The 19094-nt window shown below is 47.0% G+C and overlaps 1 protein-coding gene across 1 annotated transcript; it reads left to right on the top strand.

Annotated features, from left to right (window-relative positions):
• The first annotated feature begins 4039 nt into the window (after positions 1 to 4039).
• Positions 4040 to 18360, top strand: LOC144326024 (uncharacterized). The gene is made up of 4 exons (XM_077921660.1): positions 4040 to 4216; positions 11713 to 12084; positions 14377 to 14563; positions 16060 to 18360. Exons 1-4 carry the CDS (start codon positions 4055 to 4057, stop codon positions 17385 to 17387), a joined length of 2049 nt encoding a protein of 682 aa, XP_077777786.1. The 5' UTR covers positions 4040 to 4054; the 3' UTR covers positions 17388 to 18360.
• Positions 18361 to 19094: the final 734 nt, after the last annotated feature.

The raw sequence follows: 19094 nt of genomic DNA, 5'->3' as shown, positions 1-19094 counted from the left end.
TGCAAGGCGTTTGACATTCAAGGTATGGCTGTATTACATATGCACTACAGTTGGGTTGAAACAGTTCTCTTTACACTTACCTGATTTGCACTTAATAATTTATCATAATAATTTATTATTTATACCCCGCCCATCTGGCTGGGTTTCCCCAGCCACTCTGGGCAGCTTCCAACAAAATATTAAAATACAATAGTCTGTTAAACATTAAAAGCATCCTAAACAGGGCTGCCTTCAGATGTCTTCTAAAAGTCAGTTGTTTTTCTCTTTGACATCTGGTGGGAGGGTGTTCCACAGAGCGGGTGCCACTACCAAGAAGGCCCTCTGCCTGGTTCCCTGTAACTTGGCTTCTCACAGGGAGGGAATCGCCAGAATGCCCTCAGCGTGGGCCTCAGTGTTTGGGCAGAACAATGGGGGTGGAGATGCTCCTTCAGGTATACTGGATCGAGGCCGTTTAGGGCTTTCTAAAGGTCAGCGCCAACACATTGAATTGTGCTCAGAAACGTACTGGGAGCCAATGTAGATCTTTCAAGACTGGTGTTATGTGGTGCCAAGGGTGGAGAAATTCATACCTGGGGGGGCCAATTGCACATGTGGTCTGTGGTCCTCAGAATCCACCCCACCCCCTTCCATGGCTCTGCTTCGCACCTTAGCCAGCCAGGATGTGCCTTTAAACTCCTGACAATGCCTCCTCCTCGCCTGGATGGAGGGGAGAGCGTTGTGTGTGCATTTGTATCTCAGATATATCCTTCCCATACAAGGCGAACTGTTCAAACTATGGCACTACGTCTTTTTTTGCTTTAAAAAGAAAGCATTGAAAGAAGGGTTGTTTTTAAAATTTATTGCTTTATTTTTCACAACTTAATGCAAAGAAAACAACTTCCCCTTTTTCCAGCCAGTGTGGTGTAGTGGTTAAGAGTGGTAGTCTGGTAATGTGGTTCGTGTCCCCGCTCCTCCACATGCAGCTGCTGGGCGACCTTGGGCTAGTCACACTTCTCTGGAGTCTCTCAGCCTCACTCAACTCACAGAGTACAGTGGTACATACGCTTCAGGTTACATACGCTTCAGGTTACAGACTCCGCTAACCCAGAAATAGTACCTCGGGTTAAGAACTTTGCTTCAGGATGAGAACAGAAATCGTGTGGCGGCGGCACAGTAGCAGCGGGAGGCCCCATTAGCCAAAGTGGTGCTTCAGGTTAAGAACGGACCTCTGGAACAAATTAAGTACGTAACCAGAGGTACCACTGTATTTAACAACAAGTACTTGAAAGACTAAACCGCGATGTAGCCGTGCTCTTTTCCATCCCTTTCCAAGAATTGCAACAATCTGTTCCTCCAATTGGTTCTCCCTTCACTGGAGTCAACTGAAGGCAACCAACTATGCCCTGGGGGCCCCATCTTTCTCACTGCCAATGAAAATGAATGAATAGGAGAACCTATGCATGTGTCACCGACACAAAAACTTTGGATATGCACTCTGTAAAATAATGAAAGTTTACTTCCCCCTCCCCCCCTCTATCCCCACTTCTCAACTCCCCAAACTTATACTGTATGCAACATTATAGTCTGTCTGTGTGTGAATTTTGATGATATCCAAAGTAACAGAGTAGCTTATAGCTAAGAAGCAAAATAGCTGTTCTAGGTGATAGTTCCTTTTTACAGACTACAATGTCCAGACTCTTGGTATTCAAAAGAACCTTACTTTCATAAACATATAACCGAGAAAAATATATTTACAATCTCATGCTTATTCAAACATGGGCATGTTCTCACTTGAATTGTCTTACAGTTTCTTACAAAAGGTTTTTACTTTCACCTCAGCAGTAATTCTGTTTTTGAACTTTTGAGCAGTAATTTTGATCAGCATTTCGTGATCTTCCACTGTTTCACTTCAGACAGATCACACTGACACACGATAGTATCCTGAGACATCTCTCTCAGCAGCACTTCTCCCTCATGCACAGAGAGAGAAAAGAACAGAAAAGCAGTTAAAAACAACAGTTACTGGAATAACAGTCTCAACAGAATGGAATGCCTCCCTCATGTGACTAACACACATGAGGGCTACTGTCAAAGGAAACTCCATCTTAAAACATTCTCATTTATGGAAATTAAACCATCATCCTTAGCACTTTCCCCAGACTTAGAGAAACCAGCGAGCCTTATAACTAGGAGAGCAAAAAGCTCAAAGACAGAGGGCACTTAGTGGCACCCATTGAGGAGATGATTATGATGATAGCTCCATTGATGTCAGTTAGCTTATTCTGAATAAAACAACCCATTGCTTTGTAGACCTCAGATCTCCAGAGGAGGAAATAAGGGGATTTGTGTCAGGGAACAGCTTCCAAACCCTGCTGCCAATGCATTCTCCTCCTAGCTACACTTGCTATTCACAGTTCATTGTCTTCTGGATCAGTGCCTTAATCTTTTGTAGATTCTGTATATCAGAGCATAGCCATTGACGTGTCCCCAGATGTTGGTGTCCAGTTCCCATCAGTTTCAGCCAGCAGGGATGACAGTCAAGGATGATGGAAGCTGTAATCTGGACCTCACCACCTGGACTCTGCTGCCCTATATCCTTCCCATTGAAACAAATGTGAAAATAAATTTTGGACGCTATAGATTTATCCTGGTCTGGTGCATGCAATAAAAAAAATTCCTTCCAGTAGCACCTTAAAGACCAACTAAGTTAGTTCTAGGTATGAGCTTTCGTGTGCATGCACACTTCTTCAGAAAGCTCATACCTAGAACTAACTTAGTTGGTCTTTAAGGTGCTACTGGAAGGAATTTTTTGTTTTGACTATGGCAGACCAACACGGCTACCTATCTGTAACTGGTGCATGCAACGTCTTTTGTTTTGCAGCTGCATGATTTGTGCTTGTATTGTGGTGGCCATTGGCTATAAACAATAAAATTTATAGATACAGTAGATTGAACTGCAAAAAAATAAGTAATAAAATAATAAAACTATTATTATTTTTTTGGTCCTCACTCCCAAATGGTGTGTGTGTTTTTTGGTTATATTGTGCTTTTGGTTATATTGGGGATGGGGGGTGGAGAAGTATGAAGGCCAAAACCGCTCCCCTCCTCTGCTAAATGGATGCAGGAGACCAGAGGCAGCGAATGAAAAAGCAGGGAAAGACAAACCCTCCAAGTGCCACTATTTTCCAGGGATGTCCCTGATTTAGAGAAGCCGTCCTGCTTTCTGATTTGATCCCAGAATGTCTCGCTTTTCCTTAGGGTCTCCCTATTTTCATTGAAGAAATGCTGGAGGGAATGGAGTTATCCGACCCACGGGCCCTCGGAAGGCAATCCTGTATAGGAAAGTTTTTTAGGAAGGAAGTCTAAACAGAGTTAAATTTGTGAAAATTAGGATAAGATTGTATATTCATGTTGAAAAATTAATAAAAATTATTTTTTAAAAAAGGAAAGTTTTTAAATGTTTAATGTTTTATTATGTTTTTATACATAATACTGGAAACATATATACTGGAAACTTCCCAGAGTGGCTGGGGCAACGTAATAAGATGTGTGGTGTATAAATAGGAAAATAATAGTTATGGAATGGGATGTCCCTATTTTCATCAGATTGGGTCGGTTGCTGGAGCTAAGTGATTGCAGGATCCCAACCAGCAGAGCTGGGAACTGGACTGCCTCCTCCAGCTACCCATTCGGGCTGCAGGCATAGCTGTCAACCTTCCCTTTTTTGCCGGAAATTCCCTTATTCCAGTGCCATTTCCAGCTGCTATCCCGGTTTGTTAGATATCCTGTAGACTGTCCCCGGGACAGGTGAGGCTGCCGATCCCTTATTTTCAAATCTGAAAATTGACAGCTGTGGCTGCAGGTTGGCATCGTCCCAGCTTTCTGAAAAGATTTACTGATGAGGAAACCAGTGACTGCACATCGGATCACAAGGAGACTTATTTGTGCAACATTCTGGATAGCATATAAGATGCCAGGTAGATTCCAATGATACAATAAATTTTGAGGGACAGCGCAAGGGGGCGCATCCAGCCTGGCAGCCTCCCAGGGCCCAACCCACAGCCAGCGAGCTCCGATGCTCAGAGAGGCAGGAAACGGGGCCAGCCAGGGGGACTCGAGAGCGGCTGCACTTTCCTGTCCCCCGCCGAGGAGAGCGGAGGAGCAGCGGCCCGTGGCCTGGCGAGTTTCCCCGGAGAGGAGCCGAATTCCGCTGCAGGGACGGAGCGAGGAGTCCGAGGTGCAGGAGGCGGGGGGGGGGCAGGAGGGGGAGGAGAGCACGTGCGCCTGGCAGGATCCGGCCCCGAGTGGAGTCAGAGGCTGCAGGGAGCCCCCCCACCGGGCAGGAAGGGGAAGGGGCGCAGCTGAGGGGCAGGGCATCTGCAGGAGGGCACAGGGGCAAACATCTCTGGCTCAGGCTGGCACGGACCCTGCCGGAGACCCTGGGGAGCTGCTCCCTTCAGTCCTGAGCTCAAGGGGCAGAATGAGGGGTCCAAGGCAGCTGCTGCTTCGCGGTGGACGATGCATATAGTCGCTCAAGGATCAGCGGCGTACCTGGGGCTTTTGCCGCCCCTCTCCCTGTCCCTCAGCAGGGAGCCCAGCCCATTTCGACGGTCCTCCCCACGGCGGAGAGGGAAGGGGAGGCAGGGGGGGAATGGAAGAGCAGTGCAACAGGGAGGTGTCCCTCTCACTCTCCGGCCCCCTGACACCCTTTGCAGGCCACTACTCCTGCCCCCCTTCCTCTGCCAGTGCCATTGATAAACCTATTGTCCTCCTTCGTGAATTGGTCGCCTTTTAAAGCTCTCTTTGCCGCCGCCACCATCACCGCATCTTGTGGCAATGATGTCCATCAGGTTCATTTAGCAAGGAAATGGCTTCTTTTGCCTGCCCCAAATCAAGGTACACTGTGCCTACACATGGAGGTTCTGTTGATCTGTCACGGCAATTAAAACAGCTGATAGATCTATACTCCAGAGAATGCATCTGATCTTTTCCCAAGCTGTCAAGTTAGTGACCTCTTGTGTCTGCGTGTAAATAAGTGAGAGAGGCTTAAGCCTGATTTCATTAATTGTTTTATTTCCACCTTCCTCAGTAAGGCAAATGAAGGCTGAGGGTTGAAGTGAGTGCCAGATTTGAGAAGGCAGAGGAAAGGAGGATTCTATGTTCAGATTATTCATGTTCAGATTATTACTCATTTCATTTCACTGCTGCTTCATATTTTTAAGGAAAAAAATCTCAAAGCAATTAATGGAAAATCTCATTGCAGTTTGTGTCCATAGGATCTTGAGAACATTAACTCTGTAGATCCAGTTCTCTCCTCCTGATAGTCTCAGATTTGAATGTTCTTTCTGATAGAACAGGAGGAACGGAAGATTTATGGGCTTAAAGCTGCATTGATTCTGGAGGCCACATTCCAGTGAGCTTTGTGGCCAATGTATGCACATGCATGCGCACACAGAAAAGAGATGCAAACCATAAAGTCACATGCACATACGCCAGAGGTGCTGCACGCACTCACCAGACATGCCATCTAGCATACATACAAGTCTTGCAAACACAATCAACATGTTTAGACCTTCCAACCCCAGTGCTGGGCTGGAGGAGAAATAAGAGCACAAGAAGACTCTGCTGAATTAGCAAGGAGATCTGTGGAAAAAAGACCCTTCAGATTGTTCTTTAGAAATCCTCTTTAAAGAGCAGCCAGAGGGATCATTTATTTCCAGATCAGGGCTTTTACCCCATTTCAGCACTGTGCTGCTTTGTGGTGAAATTGGAGTTTAAAAAAATCTCTCCAAGGGCCCTTTAGGCATCTTTCTCTCCAGAACAGACAGAGATCTTCATCCTATGATCAGATCAGGAGATGGAAACAGCAGGGACTAGCAGGACACACCCTGAGGCTTGGCAAGCCATATGCAGCCAATGGACTGCAAGTTAGAGTGTCTTCAGTCAAGAGAGTTTATGACCATCAAATTTAAAATATTTTGGATATTCCTTTTGTCCTTTTTGTAATGGGAATAGGGGGTTGCTTGTGCGTAAGCCGCAACTGCTCCAGACTGCGTTGTCCGGCTAAACCTTTCACTGGCCGGACAGCCCTTATTCCGTGGCTGTCTTAATCACTGGCAGAATCCGTCAGTGGGCGTTTCCTGAACTTCTTCCAACATAATAGTTCCTTGACACCAAGTCTCCGCCTAGCCTCCCTGCGCGGAAGAGTGGGTGTGCCTAGCGGAGGTCCTGTGCTCTCCCCGCTGGTCTCGGTGGAAGAGTCTCTGAGCCCTCTCTCCGAAGACCTCTCAGGTTCCCTTTTCTTCCTGGCGTCACGGTGATTTCCTTTCCCAGAGGAAGTGCTCTCTCTCCCCCTGCTGGTCCCCTCTCCTGCGTCATTGGGGAGCCTTACCACCACTCTTGGCTCCGATGGCAGTTCCCTGACATCCACCTCCCCCCCAGGGCCCTCCTCACCCCCGGCCCGTTCCTTTGATGGTGATGCGGGAAACCCCTGGAAAGAGCTATCCCCTTCCTCAGATGATTCAAATATAGCTCTCCACCTGCTGCTGTCTCTTTCCGCTGCCCAATCTTCCCAGTCTGATTCCTCTCCCTCTGATACCTCCCCTCCCTCCTCTTCAGAGGTCGGATACCCCCTAAACTCTTCTTCTTCATCCGTGGTGCCAAACTGCTCCTCTCAGAATCTCTCTAGTGGTTTCGGCTTCCTTGGGAACCTGCGATGAAACTCCTCCCGAAGATACTCATCCCTGATGGTTTCTGCCGGAACCCACGTGTTTTCCAACTCGGGCTCCCCCTCCCAAGCCACCAAATATTCCACCTGTCTCCCCCTCCACCTTGAATCGAGAATTTCCGCGGCTTGACTGCTGAGTTCCCTTTCCTCCACCTGTGGGTGGGTGGGGATCTCTCTCTCTCGCCCCGGAAATTCCCTTCCCTCCCGGTATGGAGAGAGTAAGGACCTGTGGAACACCGGGTGCAGTTTCATGTTAGTCGGCAAGTTGAGCCTAAAGGCCACAGGATTCACCTGCTGTGTTACCACGAAAGGTCTCAATCGCCTTGGCCGTAATTTCTTACAACCTCCCTTGAACAGTAACCCTTGGGTTGACAACCACACCCGGTCCCCAACCCTTATGGTTTCCCCTTCTCTGCGGTGCTTATCTGCCTGCCTCTTGTACGCTTCCCTGACGTCTTTCACATGCTGCTCCTCGTTCTCCGAGTAGATTAGCACGTCATCTAGAAAGGCCACACAATTCTTGTAAAGTAGGGACGCCAACACGTGGTGCATGAAGGATTGAAAACCGGCGGAGCCCGATTGTAATCCGAAAGGCATAACCAAGTACTCAAATGCCCACAGAGGGGTGAACATGGTGGTTTTCCATTCATCCCCCTCCCTCATCCTAATCCAATTGTACGCCCCCCGAAGGTCCAGCTTGGTAAAAATTTTCCACTTCCTTACCCTGGTTAAAATGTCGTCTATCCTGGGCATTGGGAAGGTCACTGGTTCCGATACCAAATTTAACCCACAACTAGTCTAGGCTGTTTGGAGTCCACGACTAGCCTAGGCTGTTTGGAGTCCTTTTTGTCCACAAAGAACACTGGGCTGCTCCCCACCACCCTCGATTCTCTTATGAAACCTCTCTTCAGGTTCTTGTCAATAAACTCCCGCAACTCCTGCATCTCCCTGTCCGACATGGCATACAGCTTACCCACTGGCAGCTGAGCCCCTGGGACTAGGTTGATTTGAAAGTCAAAGGGCCTATGAGGGGGTAGTCTATCAGCCTCCTTCTCACTGAAGACATCCTCCTGAGGAGATTTCACCCCTCCCATATCCAAGAATCTCCTGAGGAGCCTGCTGATTCTACAGAGAGGAGGAGCAATGTTCTGCTTTCTACTTAGTCAGTGAGTGAGTCAGCCAGTGAGTGAGTCAGTCACTGTATCGGAGAGAGAGAGAGTGTTAGAGATCGTGTCTAGAGATAAGGTTGCTGCTAAGAGCAGCTGCAGACTCTCAGTGTAGCATTGATTTATGCTTAGATCTTTTAGCTCTGTATATAGTTTTGTATCATAGTTGTAGCTATAGAATAAAAAGAAGATATTCTACAGAGCTGCTCTCCGAGTGGTTTATACTCTGCAAGACTCTGCAAAATTCTGCTGCGCAACGACTGTATTATTGGTCAAGTGAATCCGGTGCTCTCAGCTCTAAGCTGTGAGTCCACAGCACGGTGACCTGTCCCTGTGAGAAAGGTGGTCGCTGGCAGTGCTACCCAGCTCGCCTAGCCCAGTCGGGGTTGAGGTGCATGAGTCCAGTCGGTGCACTGGCTCAAAGGCGATGCTGACAACGGTTATGGGCCCAGTCGTCTGACCAGTCGTTGTTCCAGTCATCCCAGTCGTCCCAGTCGCCAGAGGTTTCTGTTGCTGATTGCTGGACGGCGGAACGGAGGCTGCATGCTGGACTGATTTGTGGTGCCTAGAAGCAGAGCTGTGTTGGAGCAGAGTGCTCAAGCTGCTGCTGTTGCTGTTGCTGCTGCTTGATTTATGGAGGTATGTTGCTGACTGCCAAAGAAAGAAGATAGCATCCCTGTTTGCCTGTTAATTGCGCTCTGAGTGGGAGAGAGAGTGGCTGAAGAAGTCCAAGGCTTTATCTGTGTTTGCACGAGGGAAGTGTCTTGCTCTAAGTAATAGCAGACATGGCCTGTGCACATTCTGGCCAGATGGCTCTGTCCTTTCCTCTCCTCACGCCTAAAAACTATGCAGTTTGGCAAGTTAAGATGAAAGCGCTTTTACGGAGGGAAAAGCTATTTCACACAATGGAAGATGACCCTCCAGATAAAGATGATGATGATTGGGCTGAGTGGCATGCTGCAGATATGAAAGCCCGAGGGACAATTGTTTTGAGTGTTTCAGACCACTTGCTGGTGAACTTAGAGGGTCAAGAGACTGCACAAGCTGTTTGGCATAAGTTGAGAGATATGCATCTGAGACAAAATGCTGGTTCCAGTGTGATTTTCTTCAAGAAGCTGTGCAGGTTGCAGTTGGAGAAAGGTGCTGATTTGCCTAGCCATCTATCTCAGTTAACGCGTCTCAGACAGGACCTTGTTCAGCGAGACCTGGCTATTTCAGAGGCTATGTTTGCAATGCTGATGATAAATAGCCTAGATGATTCTTACGATGGAGTAGCTGCCCAGATTTCTACAATGCCTGCTGACCGGCTAACAGAAGATTATGTGTCTAGCGTGCTCTTGAATGAGTGGGATGTCAGACAGGCTGTTAGAGAAAGCCAGGACTGTGCTGCTAAAAATGTGCTTGAAAATGTGCCTGAGTCTTCATCAGGGGGAAGTGAAAGTGAAACTGCTGCTGTTAAAGCACTAAAGTTGAGGCAGTGCTTTTCGTGTGGAGCACAAGGCCATTTGAGTTTTCAGTGCTGCAAGAAATCTTCAAAGAAGAAGGGAAACTTCAGAGGCACAGGGGGAGGAGGACAAAATCCCCAAGCACCTGCTACTTCAAAGGCCTTGATCTCTCGCTGCTCCAGTCAACGTGGGCGGAGTTTCTTTGTGATCGACTCTGGCTGTACCAACCACGTAGCCAAAGATAAGGATCTCTTTGTTCAGCTTGAGAAGCAAGAGAAAGAAATTAATCAAGCAGATGGGACAGTTCTCACGAGTTTGGCTAAGGGAACTGTGTTCTTAAAGAGCCTGAATGCAACTATTAAGAATGTCCTGTATGCGCCTGATATTCAGGACAATTTGTTGAGTGTTTCCCAGCTTGATCTTCAGGGTTTTAAGGTGGTGTTTGCTAAATCTCGCTGTGAAATTCGTCGAGATGGCAAGCTCATTCTATATGCAAAATGTGTAAATGGTCTGTATCAATTGCCTTTTGTTTCAGGTACAGGTACTGTAGAAGCAACTGAGAAAGAGTGTTGCAATTTGTATGTTGATAAGAATGAAAAGTTGCATGACCAATGTATTCATTATTACCACCGTGTTTATGGCCATTTGAATTTCCAGGCTGTGGCAAAAATGCCTGATATGGTTCAGGGTATGAAGCTGAAAGAATGTCCCTACCACATGAAATGTGTTTCTTGTGCTGAGAGTAAGGCAAAGCAAGCTCCCAAAGGTACAGAGTCTGGGAGAGAGGCCAAGAAACCATACGAAGTCATTCATGCAGACTTAGTGGGGCCTCTAGCGCTCTCTAGAGGCAATTCAAGGTTTTTCATGGTTTTGATAGACTCCTATTCTAAATATGCATGGGTCTATGTGCTGCAGAAAAAGTCTGAAGCCTTTACCAAGTTTCGTCAGTTTTGTAAATGGCTCAGGAATGTACATAATGAGAATGTACGTTGTATTTTCACTGACAGGGGTGGAAAGTTTTGTTCATATGGCTATGGCTGCTCGGGGAGGTCTGGTTTGGGCACTTTTACTGGTTGCTGGCCTGGCTGCTGTGCCCTCTGATCGGCAGCCAAGCGCTGGCGTTTCCCTGCTCTTTATTATTCCCCTCCTCCTCACTACCAGCCACCCGCACCATTCCTTGCCATGCCTTTCTCTGAGGGCAGACCCTGGCAAAATGTCCTGGCTGTTGGCAGAGAAAACACTTCTTGGTCGTTTTCCCCTCCCTCTTGCGAACCTCACTGGAGTTTGAACCCCCCCCCCGCGCGCCCCTCCAATCTCCATTGGCTCCGCTGGCTGGGAAGGTTGCTCTGGCATTTCAGGAATGCGGTTGTCATGCCAACGCTCTGCTCTCCCTTCCCGCTTCTCTAGAGCGCGCGCTTCTTGGCGTACTCCAACAGCAAGCGCCATCTTAGTCAGCTGATCCATCGATTGCGGGCGGGGCGAGCGGGAAAGTTCGTCCTTTACCGAAGGGGCTAAGCCTTCCTCAAATAGCATCTGCACTGGTTCCGAATCCAGTTCCCACCCAAGTCTGTGGATCAGCATCGCAAAACGCGACCAGTACTCTCTAACTGATTGGCTCCCTTGTTTGCACGCCATCAGTTCCCTGCGAGTCACGCTCTGCTCCACTTGACTGGAAAACATGTGGTCCATGGCGCCCAAAAATTTCCTAAGGTCCTTTAAGGCAGCATTCTCCAATGCCATTAAGGGTCTGACCCATTCTCTGGCACCGTCTTGGCGATGCCCTATCACATAGGCTACCCTCGCCCCATCGTCCACAAAGTCATCATACTGCAGGTCCAGCGCGTACTGCACCTCCGTCTTGAATGCATTATAATCTCTGGGATTGCCCCCAAATTTATGCACCAGTCCCGGTACCTTCCTTGCGATGGGGGTGGGTTTCCCCTGGGCATCCTGAGTCCGCCTTTCATCTAGCCGCGCCGCTAGTAGAGCCAGCTGTTGCTCCAAATCTCTGTTTCTCTCCTCCAGAGTTGGTCCTCCCCGTGCTCCCACTCCGGCGCCTGCTCCTCCGGTCTGACTCATGCTGCATTCCCTGTCCACTTATAATGCTCAGTCCTCTCACTGGGTTGTTTTTGGATTTCCCTACCACTGCCTTGGTTCCCCCACCCCCAAATATTATTTGTACTTCCATAAACCTTGATGTTTCCCCCAGTCTTTGGATAACTTCCCCTCGTCCCTGGGTGGAGTTGTTTGGGTGACATAATGATTGTCATTCACATCCTGAACATTAGAAATAGAAAGAGTAATAATATATTTCAAAAACTGGCAAATGGTTAAAAAATGTCCTTTTGTTTTTATTCTTGAGTTTTATTTTACTTTGTGTTTATTTCTTTTCCAGCAGGGTGGCGTAAAAATGGAAGAGCAGAGACCCAGGGAGAGGGAGAGACTGGAGTGCAAAGGAAAGAAACCTCCTGCCGGCCAAGTTGGGACCATCAGGGATCTTCTGCCTGGGGAAGATTTATGTCAGATTAAGCAGGAGCCAGAGGAGGGTCAGCCGCAGCACCACTGGGATGCCCAGAAGCAGGATTTCCTGAAGACGATGCAGCCCCCTCGTTCAGGGTGGGAAACCCCACAGGCTCCCAGTTCTCCCCACTCTGAAGATGGTGTCCTCTCCGTCAGGGGAGCTGCGGATGCCAGTCGGTGGCCCAGTGGGAGAGCAAGGGGGACAGACCAGACCCTGCTCCCAGACACTGAGGGGCTTCTGGGAAAGGTAAGTGCCCTCCTCTCACCTGGGTTTCCAGCACATGGAGGTCACAGGTCCACTGCCTCTCAACATGGAGGTTCTGTTTAGCTTTGGTGGTGAATATTCCTCCTCCCTGCACTTTCTCTCTAATCCACTTTAAAAAGGCTTGCTAGACCAAACTTTCTTATACATGGGAGTTTTGTGATCATATCTCCTGATGTTGTTACTTTAATAAAGCAACCACAGGGGACTCGGAATTTCATCAGAGCAGAAGCTACGTCAGAAGAGGGGTCCTTCCACCAACCCCCTTTTTCCTCCTCTAAATTTCCTCCATTTCCAAAATGCTCTTTTTGCTCCCCACTGGGGTAGAAATCTTGGCACGTCTTGCAGCCTCAGCACAGCCATGTGCAGTTCAAATAGAATAACACTGGCCTACCTTGCAAGGTGGTTGCAAGATTTATTAAGATAATGGCCAGGTTCAGATGACTGAATCACAGCCTGAGAAGCTGGGTTAAAAATAGGAACAGTTTTTAATGCATTGCTGCAGCAAAGTTATGCTAAAGCCTAAGTTGACCCAAGTTTAAAACTAAAAACTCTAGCCGCCACCACCCCAGTCTCCTGGCCCCCACAGCCAGAATGCATCACTCCAGGAAGGACCCCCACCCAACCTTTAGTGAGAGAGGGGAAAAGAAAAGGACTCCGCATGGGTAGTTGCACAAATTTACCAGCTGTGGTCCTGCACTGGCAGCAAGGCTAACAAACAGAGGAGCTGGGAACGTGCTGGTCCCATATCTCCCTGCATCTGCCTCCTGACCCAATTGTCCCAGCTTACCTCATGATTGGGCCGGCCCTGAGGGTGAACTGTGATGAAACCAGGCAGTCTCTTATGAGCCATAACTAACAAACTTTCCATTTTGCCCAAACCAGGAAACTACAGCTGCCAGCTTTGGAACAAGCTGGGATATTAAGCTAACTTCAAACTGTGCTTGGTGAAAACAGGAAACTCTGGCTGATCTGGCTGATCAGTGGCTTCGTGGTTTGACTGTTCCCACTGATAGCAGTAGAAATAGGAAGTCCTGTTGCGTTCAAAGGGGTTGTTTGGACAGAGTCTCTGATCAGCATGCCTAGCAGGACAGGCTTAAAAAGGTAAAGGGACCCTTGACCATTAGGTCTAGTTGTGAGCGACTCTGGGGTTGTGGAGCTCATCTCGCTTTCCTGGCCGAGGGAGCCGGCGTACACCTTCCGGGATATGTGGCCAGCATGACTAAGCCGCTTCTTGCGAACCAGAGCAGCGCACGGAAACACCGTTTACCTTCCCGCCGGAGGGGTGCCTATTTATCTACTTGCACTTTGATGTGCTTTCGAACTGCTAGGTTGGCAGGAGCAGGGACCGAGCAATGGGAGCTCACCCCGTCGCGGGGATTTGAACTGCCAGCCTTCTGATCGGCAAGTCCTAGGCTCTGTGGTTTAACTCACAGCGCCACTCGCATCCCAGTACAGACTCTATTATTATTATTATTATTGTTGTTGTTATTATTATTATTATTATTTGCATCCTCCCTATCTGACTGGGTTGCCTCAGCCCATCTGGGTAGCTTCCAACAAAATAAAAACTATCAACAATTTCCTTGTAAAAGGCTGCCATCGGAAGTCTTCCATTTTGTAGAAATGGCCTTCGGTTTTAAAGGATTGCCCTCTTTAAGTAATCACGTGGTGTAAACATGTATGTTGTCCTCTTCGTCCAAACACACACAGACACACACATAATAGGAACAAGCAGTGCTTTAAAGTGCTTATCTTGTGAACTTGCCATCTAAGTTGTTTACTCCAGACCAAAGCTCCTGTTTCCCTAAAGGACAGGAGGGGGAGCAGAGGAGGAAACGGATGGTTTGAAGGCTCTTTCCCTCAGCCGCCTCTCTCCTTTGAGGAACAAGAGCAAAGGGTGTTTGCAGGGCAGGAGGAAAGAGGAGGTGGCAGCGAGGGCAGAGGGAGCAGTGGGCGGATCCACCGCCTCTCCCAGGGGGTTCCTTCTTCTCCATGCAAGGGCCACCCATGTATTCAGAGCAGTCCTTTGCAAATTAACTCTTAAGATCCAAGGGATCTACTCTCAGGCCACTAATGTGCATACCATGCCAGCCTTAGGAAGGGAGGTAGGACAGGCAGGTGAAAGGAATTGCCAAAGGTGTTTGAAAATGGGTGAGGGCTCTTGGGAAGGGGATACCCAATTGGGGCTTCTCCAGGGGCAGCAGAATGTCTTGGGCAGGAGAATCCCTGCAGGGGCTCTCAGACTCCGTTGGCTTCTTCTTCCCTCCCTCCCAGGAAGCTGCAACTTGCTCTGGATTCTGCGCTCCTCAGGAAGCTGAACCTGCAAACCTAGCTGAGACTGAACCTGCAAGCCTGGCCAGGATGGAAGGAGGAAGATGGACGGTTGACCTGGTCAGGCTGTCTCCCGCATCCCTCCCCACAACCTCTGAGCATTCCCTCCCAGGACCCTTGGAGAAATCTGGTGAGTTCGAGGGGAGAGGAGATGGGGACAGGGATAGATGGAAGGTGGAGGGAGAAAGAGGAAAAGATGGAGAGGAGACAAATGGAAGGAAGTTCCTGACAGGAAGAAGGAAGGGGTGAGGCCTTCTCCAAAGCAGCTCTTTGTTTCTTGAATCCCTTTCATAAAGTAGTTGGGGCAGATTTTCTTCCTCCAGGCTTTGAAATCTTAGGGGTTATTTCCACGGCAGGAATAATTGATGATAATGATGTTGCACACCAATCCTGAAAAATCGGTGAAGGGGAACGGAACTGCTTCCCATAATTATTTATAATTAATGTATTTAAATTGTTTCTGTTACTTTTATTTGTTGTAGACAGGGTCAGAGAGATACATTCCACCAGCATCAAAACACAATAAATGCATGCACCTCCCCAGTTTGGTGGGCTTAGGGGACAAAGGACCCGTTATCATTATACACAATTCCTGTGGCTGGAGGCTCAACACTTAGGATTGGACATATGAAGACCAACAGTGGTCAGTATTATTTACTCGGTTACTAATGATCGCCATAGAAGAAGAAGAAGCAAATTCTGTAAACTGGCCAATCTTACAGACTGGGATTGTGTGTTAGAGTGAGTGGGATAATAATTTATACCACCCTGTAATTTTGTCCGTCCCTAAGCTTACATGGAGATACTATGGTACAACCTTGGTACAAATTTCAAAATAAGTACACAAAGCCAACAAAGAGACTCAGAAGTTTATAGTGGCATCACGTATCCTGCTCAAAATTCCACTTTGTCTGACTGCAGCCCACAAAAGCTTAGGCCATAATACATCTATCAGCCTTTAAGGGCTGCAAAAGATGAATAAACAGAAGCGTAGTTCATCTATGGAATCCATCCTACAGGAGACAGTGACGGATAGCAACTTGGATAGCTTGAAGAAAAGGATAAGACTGACGTCTCTGCTCTGCCCTCGCTGTCCTAGGCAATAATGCTTCTTGATACTACTTTCTGGAAAGCACACGAAGGCAGAGAAGACACTTGTGCTCCAGTCCTGTTTGCCGGTTTCCCACAGGCATCTGGTTGGCCTCTGTGAGAAGAGGATGCTGGACTAGGTGGGCCTTTGCCTGATCCAGCAGGCTCTTCTTAGGTTCCAATATATTGCAATATTTTTACAGGTACATGTTGCACTTTATTTATTTCACAATGGAGACACTGTTACTTGAGCCTGAGATCATTTCTTCACTTCAGAAAGTAAAAATAGATGTGTCTAATAAGCCAGTTCCACCATAGATCTGTATTATAAAACGATGGTGCTTTATTAAGTGTGAATGGAGTGATCATGTGTTGCTCCTGCCATTATCTCATCTGCTTTTCAAAAAATATGGAACCTAGAGAGGACAGTGGAGAATGAAGGTGTTACAATGAGAGAAGGTCCAGATTGGAATTGACATGTGTTCAGTTCCCTTTTTGTCTTTCTTGAAAATCTAACAGGATTCTCTTTCCTCCCAGACTCCCAAACAGGTGAGGAAGATGAAAGTCAGAATTCTATGGAGCCACCTGTGAATTCATTGGGAAGAACAAAGAAACAGTTTAAATGTATGGAATGTGGGATGTGCTTTTATCACAGTGGAAGTCTGAGGATACATCAACAAACTCACAAAGGAGAGAAACTATTTGAATGTATGAAGTGTGGAATGAACTTTAGTCATAGTCAAGCACTTAGAATACATCAACGAACTCACACAAGGGAGAAACCATTTGAATGTATGGAATGTGGAAAGAGCTACAGCCGAAGTGGGGCACTTAGAAGACACCAACGAACTCACACGGGGGAGAAACCATTTAAATGCATGGATTGTGGAAAGAGCTTCAGTCGAAGTGATAGACTTAGAAAACATCAACGAATTCACATGGAGAAACCATTTAAATGTATTGAATGTAGAAAGAGCTTCAGTAGAGATGAAGCACTTAGAATACACCAACGAACTCACACGGGGGAGAAACCATTTCTATGTGTGGATTGTGGAAAGAGCTTCAGTCGAAGCAGATCTCTTAGAATACATCAACAAAGTCATACAGGGGAGAAACCATTTGAATGTATTGAATGTGGAAAAAGCTTCAGTGGAAGTCGATATCTTAGAATACATCAACGAACTCACACGGGGGAGAAACAATTTAAATGTATGGAGTGTGGTAAGAGCTTCAGTCAAAGTGGATATCTTAGAATACATCAACGAACTCATACGGGGGAGAAACCATTCGAATGTACTGAATGTGGAAAGAGCTTCAGTGAAAGTGGAGCACTTAGAAGACACCAACGAACTCACACGGGGGAGAAACCATTTAAATGTATTGAATGTGGAAAGAGCTTCAGTCGTAGTGAATCACTTAGAATACATCAACGAATACACATGGATAAACCATTTAAATGTATTGAATGTAGAAAGAGCTTCAGTCAACATGGACACCTTAGAATACATCAGCGAACTCATACAGAGGAAAAACCATTTGAATGTATTGAATGTGGAAAAAGCTTCAGTAGGAATGGAACACTTAGAATACATCAACGAACTCACACGGGGGAGAAACCCTTTAAATGTATTGTATGTAGAAAGAGCTTCAGTGAAAGTGGATATCTTAGAATACACCAACGAACTCACACGGGGGAGAAACCATTTGAATGTGTGGATTGTGGAAAGAGCTTTAGTCGAAGTGGATATCTTAGAATACATCAACGAACTCACACAGGAGATAAACCATTTAAATGTATTGAATGTGGAAAAAGCTTCAGTGAAGGTGGGAAACTTAGAATACATCAACGAACTCACATAGGATAGAAGCCATTTAAATATATGGAGTGTGGAATGATCTTCAGTAAAAATGGACACTTTAGAAGACATCAGCTAACTCATACACAATGAAAACTACAGGTGTATTGACTGTGGAAAGGGTTTCAGAGGGAGTGGAGACCTTAATATTCATGAATGAATTAATGATATAAATGTACAGTGGTGCCTCGCAAGACGAAATTAATCCGTTCCGTGAGGCTCTTCGTACAGCGGTTTTTTCGTCTTGCGAAGCAAGCCCATTGATAGCTTAGCGGATCAGCTGTTAAGCGGCTTATCAGCGGATCAGCTGATAAGCGGCTTAGCGGCTTAGGAAAAGGGGGGGAAAGGGGGGAACCCGCAGGAACTTGCAAGACATTTCGTCTTGCGAAGCAAGCCCATAGGGAAATTCGTTTTGCGAAGCGCCTCCAAAACGGAAAACCCTTTCGTCTAGCGGGTTTTCCGTCTTGCGAGGCATTTGTCTTGCGGGGCACCACTGTATAGTGTTCAACTCAGGGTTCACTACTTACATCAAGAAACTCATAAAGGGGGAAATCAGTTGTAAACGCATGGAATGATGTTTTAGTGTTTGTACTTAAATTTGTATACACATATATATGTATTAAAGTAATGGAGGTCACATATACTAAATGTACAAAGTAAGTGGCAACTTTTTGCTATATGAACAGGGAGAGAGTGTGAATCTGCAATGCTCAAGGTGTGTGTTGAATCTATTGAGTTTTCAGGTCCGCCTTTCACTGCCAAAATGATGGTCTGCCCTTGTCTTGTAGATCAGCATTCCAGGCGCTCATTACTTGAACTTTGCATAATCTATTGAAGAGCTTTTTACTGATAGCATTTTCCAGCTGAATGAAAAGGTCTCTGTGTTAAATGTTCATTTGGGATTGCTTTTAAAACTCATCTCCTTTTTTCTGTGCTCTTGTGTACCTGCTTGGAGCTGTTTTTATTAAATATTATTCGTGTAGATTTATTGCTTTATTGTCCGGCGTCCAGCACGCTTCCCCCTGCGAGCCTCTGCAGGTCGTAAAGCAATTAGCAATTAGCAAAGTTGCACAGTGGTTGTGTGTCGAAAGGGCAGTAAATCAGTCCCAAACGTTTCTTCTGTCCTAAAGTCTCTTTATTGGGAGCAAAATAGCATATTTCCATCCATAACAGCCATCGGTCTGTAGCTGCATTTTTCTGCGTCCTTCTCTCTCAGCTTGCAGCGACGCAACAAACTGCTTTCGCTTTCCACTCAGTTCACAGCACTCCAAGCTGCTTTCGTCACCTCCTGGCGTACTTCCCTTGTATGCGCCTCCTCTCAGGCTCAAGGCACAGAAGGTTAACCCTTCACTACACCCAACAAATATTTTGTGCATTGGCTTTTGACCTGTGGAAGGTGACCGGCGAGGGTGTGGTTTTTTGTGTTTCTTGGTTCACAGAAATGTTTTAAAGGAATGTGTGAAAGAATTAGGGTTAGGGGAGATTAGTGAAAGGGACTGAGGAGTGAAGTGAAGATGGCTGTCAAGTCTCTGGACAGAGGTCCGCAACCTAAGGCCCATGGGCTGGTTCCGGCCCAAATGGGTTCTGGATCCGGCCCGTGGATGTTCCAGAAATTGCCTCATGGTTCTGATTCATATAGTTCAGGCTACACCACTTTTTTCTCTCCCTTCTCCTGGCTTCTGGCTTCTCCCCACCCTGCAGAGGAAGGGGGCTAGC

Source organism: Podarcis muralis, chromosome 2 (genome assembly GCF_964188315.1).
Source record: "Podarcis muralis chromosome 2, rPodMur119.hap1.1, whole genome shotgun sequence".
In the NCBI taxonomy this organism is placed as follows: Eukaryota; Metazoa; Chordata; class Lepidosauria; order Squamata; family Lacertidae; genus Podarcis; species Podarcis muralis.
Note: the sequence above shows the minus strand (reverse complement) of the source record. Positions and strands in the feature narration are given on the sequence as shown.

Excerpts from the sequence above, each read along its gene's own strand:
- LOC144326024 (XM_077921660.1), top strand. The coding sequence starts at position 4,055 with ATGCTCAGAGAGGCAGGAAACGGGGCCAGCCAGGGGGACTCGAGAGCG. Across the intron at positions 4,217-11,712 it reads GACGGAGCGAGGAGTCCGAG|CAGGGTGGCGTAAAAATGGA; the intron begins GTGCAGGAGGCG and ends TTTCTTTTCCAG. Across the intron at positions 12,085-14,376 it reads CTGAGGGGCTTCTGGGAAAG|GAAGCTGCAACTTGCTCTGG; the intron begins GTAAGTGCCCTC and ends CCTCCCTCCCAG.